Here is an 11,276-nt window from a genome sequence, read left to right as displayed (position 1 = left end):
AATTGTTGACAGCCATTTTATGCCTCGGTATAAGCGAGGTTGAAGAAGTCAGTGGAAGAAGTGTGGAAAACATATAAAGGGGGTAGGGTAGAAATATCTTGACCCTCTATACCTGCATAGAGGGTCCCACAACGACCCCCAGGGCCCCAAAAATTATTATTTTAGTTTTTTTCCAAAAACGGCAAAGTGTGCTTAGGGTGCGCGGATCATGCCGTAAACAAAAAAAAAAAGGAAGCGCGGGCTTTAATAATTACCTACCAGGGGCGCCAAATTCCGGGGGCAAAAGTTTTAAATTTCATGGGGTCCCAGAGGGGCTTCGTAGCCCCGGGGATCGCCACCCTCCGGGGCTAAAACATTAATGGGTGGCGGGGTGGCTCAACCGCCACCTCATCAGTAAAATAGATGGGTGAGGGGGCAAAAAGGCCCACTACCCCCTGTGGCTTTTTCAAAAATGCTTGAGGGGGGCTCAAAGGCCCCTCCAGTCCTAGGGACTGCCATTTCTGTTTGCTATGGCTCTCTGGTGTGCACGCGTTGGGTACACGACTCCAATGGAAAAAAAAGTAATCTTTTTCAGATATACATGAAGCCTCTGTGTTTAGATTTTGGGTGGCTCTTCAAAGAACGCTTGTGTTTATTGAGAGAATTTTGGTACTTACAAGTAAGTACCTATGCAGAGGCTAAAGTTCAAGAGGAAGACTCTGTTACCCTTATCTGTAAAATGTACACCATCTGTCCTATAGATGTCATCCATATTGAAACGTAGATTGATGTGGTAAATGGACCCCATTCTATAATCTCGGAGAAAAGCAGAAACAGGTTTATTGACATGTTTCCTAGCTTTCTCAATATGTGGACAAGATTTATTGGACCAGTTCCATTTCTGCCTTTGGCATATGTTAGAATACACAAAGGCAGTTTGGGAGAAAAGTGACATCAATTCTCCAAAGGTGTCCTTCATAAGCATTTTCAGACCTACCCCAGTCAAAGTGCCTAGGTCATTGCCACCACAGTGCACAATTATGAGGTATGGGTGTTGGAGATGTAAAAAGGATTTAACCAATAGCATCAATTGGTGCCACTTTAACCCTCTCTGTCCAATCCAATTAATGTCTACATTTGGTAAACCTAGGTCTTTGTCAATGGCTCCATTTTCTGCATACCTTTGGCTCCAGAAAATATAGCTGTGTCCCACAATCCATACTGTAAGCATCTTGCAAGGAGGTCTGGATGCACTGGGATGGTCTCTGTAAATGAAAAGGCAGTTTGAAAAGTAAGATTTTTCTAAAATGGCGGATAAGGTGTAGTTTTGAAAAAACAATAGAAATGACTGGCTGTTTAAAAAAATTGTAGTCTGAAAAGTTGGAATCATGTTTCAGTTTTTAGATGCATATTTCTTATTGGTTAAGAAAAACTGTTTGAATGGAACATTACATTAGATTAGGTGATATTTTGAAAAGTCAAGCACACTTGTTGTTTGCATTAGCAACATTGTGTGCTAAGCTTGTGACCTGTGTGCTTAGTTCAGTGTTGCATGTACTGTTACCATGGTAACAGGCAGTAACCGGATTAGGGGTAGGGTTTAAACTTATGTCAATTGGAAAGAGCTGAAATGTGTAACCAATAGAAATGTGTGGTAGATTTTGAATTAATGTGGGAAGCAATATGATTTGATATTTACATGTATTCACAGAAAAAAACATAGGTTTCACATGTTATAGTTAGGAATTATCATTTAAAATACCTTTGAAATTCACTGAAAAAAACATAGGTTTCAGAGAGGTTATAGTTAGGATTTATCATTTTTTTAAAACCTAGAAATTCACTGAAAAAACCATAGGTTTCATGCAGGTTACAGTTAGGAATTCGCATTTAAAAAAACCATAGAAATTCAGGAAGGAAGATGGCGAACGTGCGCCGCCGCTGAAGGACGCTTAGCAGCTCCTCGCCGTGCTCCTGGCAGTCTGCCGTAATACTCTGCTGAGAGCCCCGCTCCCAGCGCGGCAGGATTCATTTTTATTTCTCATCGCTGTAAAACCCACAAACAAAGAAGAAAATACGGAGAAAAGTGGCGGAGGTTCTTTCTTTGCTTAAAAGGCTACCGCAAAAATAAACAAACGATTGGCGGAGATCAACTGGCTCGCTCAGCAGAGATCGGCTGTCCCACCTCTGCTTCAGTGCCGGTTTTTGGTTCCTGGCTTTACTCGGCTCCCAGCTCCCGGTTCCCGGCGCCTAGCGGCTTAGGAAAAGAAAATGCGAGGAGAGGTAATGAAGCTGCCTTTCCCTTTCCAGTGATGTCGCTTTTTAATAAAGACTGGTTAAATACAGTAGTTATTGCCCCTGCTCTGATTCCCTTGACTCCTGGCTTCCGACTCCTGATTCCAGTCTCCACATTTTGTGTGTGCCGGGTTGCTGATGGGGCCGAGTGATCAAAGCAATAATAACAGTAACATTAACATCAGCTAACGGATGATGATGTGTTTGGGGCGTTTTGGGCTATTGGATATTTAGTGACAATATCACTTTTTTGGCTGATTCTTGTGCCTACATTCTACGGATGTGCCGTTTTACTGATGTTAGCTCTCTGCTCGAACGGCTAGGTGGACTACAGCTAGGTGGGAGCTCCGAAAACTGGCTTTGTGCAGTCAGTCAAAATCTCCTGCTCAAATTAATAGCTGTTTTTTTGGATCTAGGGGGGCGAACACCGAAGCCGTGTAAAAGTGGCATTGATGCCGGGGGCCTCGTTTGAAGCAGGGGAAGAGTATAAGAAAACACAGAGAGAGATGGCTCCACCACGCACAACCAGAAGAGGGCGCGCCGAGGCTCAAGCAGAAAATTTTACAACCACAGGAGCAGGAGCAGGAACTGAAGGTATGAATGGAGAGACTGTTGCGAGATAATTCTTTTGCAGATAACGTATTAATGTTGGAAAAAACTTTAACAAGTAATAGCGCATGCAGCTCTCAAGTCGACGCACAGGTGGGGAAACCCATTTTGAAACTTCTGAGCTCTGGAAAAGCGACAGCGCTCCTCCGTTCCTTTGGGTCTGAATCTGCTGCTCCTCTCGCTCAGATGGCAGAAGTCTTAAATGCAGCAGTTAATGAGGGATGGGGGAATATTGAGAATTGTGATCGTAGTGTGGATATGTCTCCTACCACTCTTCCATCTCCCCTCCCTCCAGGGGATATATGCGCAGTAGCAGCTGCTAGTAAGATTGGTAATATTTCCCCTGGTTCAGTAAATTTGCAAATTGAAAGTTCGAATGCCAAAGACCCCAGCTGCCTGCTGAGCGATATAGCACAGGGCAGTAGTCCAAGTAGGATTGATCTTTGCCTCTCACAGAGCCTTGGAGACGGAGCTAGTGAAATTGAGGAACAGATAAGCGTTACGACAGGGCTCAGGCGTGTTACTAACGTGGAGGTGGTAAAAGTCCATTACCCAGCGAATCCGGATCCTGGCAGCAGCAGCCTGGGAGGCAATGCCCAGGAGGGAGGGATAACTCCAAAAGGAAAGGATAAAGGCCCTAAGATCATTCGGAACGTGAAATGTGGAAGAGGGCGTGGAGGGGCTGGCAATACTGTGCAGATCCACGAAGCACTTGGACGATTAAAGGGTGCAACCAGTTCTTCTAAAACCAAGCCAGGAATAAGCTCTCTGCACAAATGGGTCTCATCTAAGGGAGAAGTACGATCCATTATATCAAGACTCTCAGCCGCAGGGTCACAGGGGGATGGTGTTCCCCCTAACCCCTCAAAGGGATGTAATATGTGAAATCATCTGCAGTGGATTGTGGGTGTGCGAGCTTCAGTTAGTACAACTAACTATAACAGAGTAATTTCAATGGTTTTTTACGAGTGAAATGTCCAGCTAACTCTAACACCCCTGAAACCTATGGTTTTTCAATGAATATAAATATATACATATATTTATATATATATATATATGTGTGTGTGTCTATAATTGATGTTGCTCTAACCATATGTAAAGTAACTATTCTATCCTTCTTTTTATTTTCCAAGACTAATGAAAATGATCTCAGGACATTTTTTGCGCAGTACGGGAACGTGAGGGAAGTGAAGATAGTAAATGACAGAGCTGGAATATCTAAAGGGTTAGTACATGTTTGAGCAAATAATGTTTTTAAAGAAATGTATGCCAACATATGAGGTTAGATTCATTATAAATCTGTGTGAGTTAAAACATCATAAGCTAGTTACTCCGATATATTTTTCCTCGTAGCAGAGTTACATCCAGAACCAAAGGTTATATTTTCTCAAATTATTATCTTGTGGGATTATCTCTACTGGGGAATACATTACAAAATGTGGTGATGGAAAAGCAGCTCAAGTAATTACCTGACCAGACTCACCCATCTATTATGTGCAGTTTACATGCTCCTCGCTTACGTTTCTGTTTGTAAGCTCACAAAGATTATTTGACTTTGTCTTTGTTTTAAAATCTTATTTTAGCATGTTCTTAACAGTGGGAAACAACCCTCAGTTGCTGTTTCTTATAAAAATGTGTACCAGTACTACGTTGCATAATCACTTTAACCACTATCCTCTCTACGGTGTCTGTGCTATTTAGGTTTTATGGCTGCGCTGGTGGTGAAACCACATTGCATAAACGTTGTGAGCCCATGTGAAAATTCAGTGCATTCATGCTGAGACCATACATTTCTGCTAAGTAGCTCATGTGCAGCACAGTCAAAGTTCTGTGGGCAAATAGACATGGGCAGTAAGATAACTCATGTTTGTGCTAATAGCAGATTTCCACAAAACAATAACCCCCGCACTCTGCCCCACTCCCACATGTATACCACATTCGCCCATACTGAATTTCTTATCAGGACAAGAAAAGCCAACGTACACGTTCGTCTTGTGGTGGTCATTTGTTGGCCGCAGTTTATTAGGAATACAAGGAAACATGTATATACTTTTCATATTTTGCATGTCATGTCATGACAAACTTCCTCGTTATTGTCTCTTGGCCCTACTGGGTCGTTTTCTTTGGTAGGTTGGTTTTGCGCTCACTTTGTGCTGGGAGGGAGTAGCTTCTGTCCCGGAGTTAGGCCACCTCGCTACCTTGTCCGACTCTTGCTGTGCCCTGCCTTCCGGCGGGGGCTGGGCTGCGAGCGCCATCTCCGTTTGCTACCCCCCCACCCCCCATCTTTGTTAGACCAACTTCCCAACCGTGAGGCATCCCAGAGTGAGTTGTCCTACACACCTGTCCATGGGCCAACTCACCCAGCCGTGAGGCATCTGAAGGTGAGTGAACCTATTCTGGCACACCACCCTCCGGTGTTCCTCTGTACCAACCGATACCAGCGTAGTTCTTCGCCACGGCGTCTGGGAGGCTTCCGTCTCCCCTCGGCTCCCACCAACTACGTCCTGTTTTCCTTTTTTCAGGGGCGGCTCTAGGCTCATGGCGGCCCTGGGCAGGGAGCGTAGGTAGGGGGCTCTGGATTGGGGGATCAGGGTGTTTGAAAGTGGAACAGAGCCGGAGGCCGCCAAATCCCTGCCAGAAGCCACCACAAAAATATGTATCCATCCTCAGAGGATTATTCAATCCTCAGAGGATTATTATATTAAGGATATATATTGGCGTGGCGGCCCCTGCGGTTTGGGGGCCCTGTGCAAGTGCGCAGCTTGCACATGCCTAAGGCCGCCCCTGCTTATTTGCACCCTGCCAAAACCATCGCGCCCCACAGGTTGACCCGGCTTGATCATCTACTCTCTCTATCTTTCATGAGGCTGTCTCCTTCCATTTTTCTCCCTTCATGAGGCTTCCCGAGGAGCCTGCAGGAGCATCGCCTCTACTTTTCCCATGATGGTAGGCCGCCCACGGCTCCCTCCGTTCCCCTGCAGTGTGTCATCCCAATGACCTCTGTGGTAGGAGCCTTCCTTCTGCCTTAAGAAATTCCTTCCTCTCCTACATTTCTTGCATTCCTTCCGCTTCTATCCTGCGAGGAAGGGGGGGTATGCACACATCTGGGGCTGTTGCCCTTTCTCTATCCCCCCCTTCTCCTCGTCAGCTCGCCCCCCCGAATTGGGAGTGTACGCTCCCGCCCTGGGGTGACCACTCCTGCCTCCCCTTTTTTGGTGGAAAAGCCTTTTGTAACTGAACATTAGTATTACTTTAATCCTTTAACAGCCCGGCTAATTATTTGGTAGCACATTACTTTACGCCATTTGTAGTAATCTGACGCCGTGTCATAGACTGTAAGCTGACAGTTATGCATTCCACAGGCCTTGCTTCCCTGACCCAATTCACCACGACCCGTCACTGACTTTTTATCCTTAAAATGATGTCTTGTTCTCGTATCCGAGTCGCGGTGTCCACCGCCCTTCTTTGTATTACGGATCGGGCCCTGCGTGCTATGGAAGCTCTGGCTTTGTGCGCGAGGGGGGGGGGGGGGGCTGCTAGCCTTCCCTGTCGACAATATACAGGCTGACCCGTCTCTAATGTCCGCCCATGTTTTCTCTTTTTTCGGAGTCTAGTTACTTTTGTGTCCTCCAGTTCCTGCTTCCACTTTATCAGACCTCGCTGTCCATGAATAAGGATTTCGCGTTAACGGACAGCTTGTGAGATCGCATCCTTTTATTCAGAGGTCTCCCATTTTAGTTATAGGGAAATATATGGATAGGACAAATAATTCTTATCTGCAGCCATTTAGTCAAAGCATACTACTTAGAGTTTTAGTATCTAATCTGCCCTCGTCCTCTCAGCTAATTCTGTCCGGTTGCAGTGCCATATTATGGATATGGGTAGGGGCCCTAATTGTATTTCTGGTTTGTTAATGGCAATCCTTTATTCTTGGGGCAAGCGCTCTGAGTAGCGTTGACTACACTACTGCCAGTGGTTCCAGTTTAAAATTGTGTATCCCCGTTTAGCAATCTGACGCTTTGTATCATGCTTTGTACCTGCTCCCTAATTTGATGTGAATATTCAAGCTCAGTGCCCGAGCTACTGTGGCAGTATGTGCCTTCTGCTACCAGAAACATTTGCTTTTCCGCCAATGCTTTTCACCCATTAAGGTTCCACGAGTCACCCGTTGACAGGATGAAAGACTGGCCGCCATTTTTTTGGACCTAGTGGCTTTTGCAATGCTTGCTCAACTATGTTTCCCATACATAGTCTTCCTGCCACCGGCTGAACTGTTTTTTCGCTTATGACTATTTCAGGCAGGTGCAGCATGCTTCAAAACCTGTTACTAAATTATACTGGCATGAAAGGGGTACCTGAACTTTTTAGGATTTTTATTAACCTTTTATCTCAAAAGCGAGAATCGCACACAGCTCCACTTTGCGTGCCAATGTGCTTGGTGTGAAAGGGCAGATTGCTGTCCCTTGTATTGAAGCCTGTTGATACTGAGGGAGAGCCCTTGCATTGAAGCCTGTTGATACTGAGTGAGAGATAGCATTTTAATAAACTCAAAGGTCATAATGACAACGGCCCTTCGGCTTACAGTACCTCTGACTACTGATAGTGGCACGGGATTATAATATGTGCATTGCACTGCCACCATTTCATCTGTACTGAACTCCGGCGATCGCTTTTCAGTGCTTGGCACTTAGTGACAAACGGCCCCATTCTGTACTTTTAGTTTTAAGCCCCTTCCTTTGTAGCTACATAGTTGTAGCTTTTTGTCTGCGTAAGAGCTTTGTGGTATTTTTTCTCCTATTGAGTGACAACACCTTTTTGTAAGGCTTGCCTCCCAAATCTGCAAACCCATTTCGATCAGGCAGAGCTTTCATTCATTGTCTACCTGTAGACCAGACCTAGCGACATTAATCCAGAGGCAAAACGTGGAAAAGAGCAATTTCAATGTCTTAAATACCGCACTGTCTGTTATGCCTTATTTCCAAGTAGAAAAACCAGAATTACAGGTATTTCCTACACCGAGTCTAGGCCTCCCTCGGGATAATAGAGTTAACCAGGTATGGCAAATAGTCCACCCATCTTTCCCCCACCTGGGCATGAGGGCCACCTATGCTTCTTTATCGGCTAGCATAATGGAGGACTCATTGTCGTTCTGTACTTGCAAAAGCAGTCACTTTTAAAAGTTATGAGTGAGCCACAGTGTGCGTCTATTTGGAAAATACACAGTCGACTCAAACCAACACCCAAACACCCGCACCTAAAGCCCTCCGCTGTTGTCCCCACGTCCTTTGCTCTAGAGGGCCCAGCCCTGGCAATTACCCCACAGAACAGAACAGAACGCACTTAGCTTCTTCTGTCCTCCGCAGAGGTTGAAGGGTGTGATGCACTGATCGATTTTAAGCCAGACAAGCCTTGATTCAGAGACTCGCACAGCTGAGCATCTCAGCCGTGTGGGTGTGCATATGGTCTGGTGAGCAGGGATAGATTTGCTGCAGGTTTCATTGACTTCTAGTCGAGTTTGTCAAAGATTAGTCTGCTCATGTATGTTGCAAAATAAATTGCCTGCGGAGCTCGTTTCCCGCCATTTTAGACAATCCCTAAGCACAGGCTGAAAGAACCATTTACAGTCAGTCCACTGCCCGAAAGCCCTCTCTCGCTTCTCCCTGTCAGTTCTCCAGGCAGCCTCACCTGACATTTTGGAGATCTATGACATTAGCCTCGCTCTATCCTCTCGGCGGCCATCAAAAAAGGGGTTCTCTATCCTGCCTGAAATGCTATTATGCATGTAACAAGGAGCCCCCAGCCAATCCTCTAAAGAGAAGGTGAATTATTTAAAAGGAGCTAAACTTGTATCATGAAAATTGGGTATACATGCGTTCAACCCAACGTACAGCCGAGTTAGTGCTGAACCCCGTATAGTCGAAGATGATAACCCGAACATACATGAGAGGAACCACCAAAATAAAACTCTATCCATATGCTTCAATTAAAGATTTTTGGACGATGACATTTCAATTGACTTAATTTAAACATGGCAACCATCCCCTTACAGTTGCTAGGATTCCCGCAGTTTCCGTCATTTAACACTAGATGGAGCCATTACCTAGTCATGCGAGAACTCGAAGCACCTGATGGCATAATCCCAAAAAGGTGCTACTACCCCCGTTTAAATTGGCACAAAACTCGGAAGATATTGGTGCGCTTTACACCAGCACGAGTTCCTCACATTGCTGACGAATGCAGGCAATGGCAGCTTTAAGTCGCTGCTATGCTGTGCTCGCTCTGCTGAGCTTACCTATGCTTCGGGGGCATCGCTGCCCGCACGGACTGGTATGGGTTTGATAGAGCGCACAGGTCACCCGACTATAACTTTACCATATGCACACTTGGGCCCATAAATTCAATTCACCATACTAATTTAATCGGGTAACCTACACTCCACTACCAGCAATTCAATTCCTAACTATTTCCTATACCTTAGACTTACCAATCCTTGTCATTTGGTACCTATGACCACAATGGATCAGGGAGCTAGCTGAAAAGATAAGCAGTCTAAAATAACATTTATAACATTTGCACTCTTTATAATAACCACAGACTCAGGAAGTTTTGAAAACCTTTATCTATTCTTCTTCAAGACTTGTAATCATAAGGTTTACAGCAAGCAAGCGTATAACCATACAGAAAATAGATTATGCCAACCATTTAGAGGGCTAAAGGGAAAGGTAAACAATGAACATACTAAAACGGACGTATAGGAATCAGACTTGAAATGGGGTTTTATAAAGGACGGGAAAAATAAGGGACATGCTAGAATGTCACAGTTTATCGTTTCCTGCGGGATGGGTAAGAAGAGGGAACATGAAACTATAATGACGAAACTGAGTCCACCATGTAGCTATAGGACGAGTAAGAAATTGGAACACGCTAATAATTCAGAACAACCATTTAACTCAAGTTAAAGGAGGGTAAAGAAAGGGAAAATCTATTTATCCAGAGACAGTAGTTTTTATCCAACTATAGGTAGGGGGAAAAATGGAACATACTAATTAAATTCTTTATGACTTTAGCACTTTGTCACAAGGGAAAGGTAAAAAAGCAACATATGCAATTATAACTTTAGCAAGATTTCAGGAAAGGGTAAGGAAAAAGGACGCAAATGTGTTTCCCTCACAGTTATATATTTACCTAGAACGGTGTGGAGACCAACCCTGGCCACGGGTCAGTTGAAAAGACAGAAGAAACCCCAAAGAAAACGGTTGCCAGTAGGCCAGCAGGTGCAGTATGGGAACCAGGACAGGAAACCGAGATTTGGATCAGAACCGGACCACCAAAGTTTAGACCAGCACCCGCAGTTCAGTTGCAACGCCTGCGCTACACCCTCTCTGCTGAGATCAGTCAGAACCCCGATTGGGTTATCGATTATCCCCAGCAAAGTGCTTTGCCAGCACTAAAGGTTCCCAAAACCCCGATTGGGTCTGTGAATTTATCTGACAGAGTGCTCCGCAGCACCTCTGTTTCTTGATCAGCTATTGAGTGCGGTTGGTCAGTGACAGGTCAGCTATTCAGACAAGTAACACAATTTCTCTAGCTAAACCTAGGCTAGTTATACTGTTTTCCAGGTACCACCTCCCCAAATGTTGCAAGTGTAAGAATCCCCAATTTCGATTTGACAACAGAAAGGACAGGCCATCACACCACCTAGTATTTGAGCCTTCTCAAGCCCCTTATTAGAATTTTTATACCCGCCCATCGAATTTCAGGTTCACATGATGTCTTCAATTCCCGAAACAATGGACAGTCTATTGATAAATACATTGTAGTCTTTCGACTTCTTCTTAGTGGGGTTAGCAGTGAGTTCCAGGCACGTCTTGGCTGGTGCTTCTATCTGGCTTGCGTTCAATAGCACAGAGTTCATTCTCTGGCTGTGGACTGTCATGCGCAGAAAGGATTTTCAAAATGGAGTATTTCCGTCCCTCATGCCCAAAGATTACGATACATGAAAAGTAAATAGAAACAGTTTTAGAACACAAAAAATGAATACACTGTTTACCATGAATCTCTACTCTATACCCATTACTTTATAATAACTATAGCTTTAGTGATTAAGCAGAACGAACAGCATAGAAAAAGCAGCAATGCAAGCTTCTCGCATGTGAGAACACAAAGCAGCTATTGTAGCTCTAATGTGCAGATGCGAACAGATTCCCACCAGAACTGCGAGTATGTCACGTCACATGGGTATGACCGACGCATGCGCAGTAGAAATTCCCGCGTAGCTGCAGCCATCTTAGGTTGCAAGCGTATTAGGATTAGTAAACACATAGGCAAGCTTCACTCGGACACCCCAAAAGTGTTGAAAAAGGGCAAATTAATAAGACAAACAGGTTGATTAT

At 44.7% G+C, this 11,276-nt stretch overlaps 1 protein-coding gene across 10 annotated transcripts in view; it reads left to right on the top strand.

Moving 5' to 3' along the window:
* The window catches only part of BOLL (boule RNA binding protein), a 1,385,263-nt gene that overhangs the window by 216,999 nt on the left and 1,156,988 nt on the right, over positions 1–11,276 (top strand). For all 10 annotated transcript variants that reach the window (XR_013608667.1, XR_013608668.1, XR_013608669.1 and 7 more), the window contains one exon: positions 4,017–4,108. Coding sequence is in view for 7 of the 10 variants with exons in the window: in XM_078680450.1 (XP_078536576.1) it covers positions 4,017–4,108 (92 nt within the window). In the remaining 3 variants the exon portion in view is untranslated. The remainder of the gene's footprint in view (positions 1–4,016; positions 4,109–11,276) is intronic.

This window comes from Lissotriton helveticus, chromosome 3_1 (genome assembly GCF_964261635.1).
Source record: "Lissotriton helveticus chromosome 3_1, aLisHel1.1, whole genome shotgun sequence".
Taxonomy (NCBI): domain Eukaryota; kingdom Metazoa; phylum Chordata; class Amphibia; order Caudata; family Salamandridae; genus Lissotriton; species Lissotriton helveticus.
Note: the sequence above shows the minus strand (reverse complement) of the source record. Positions and strands in the feature narration are given on the sequence as shown.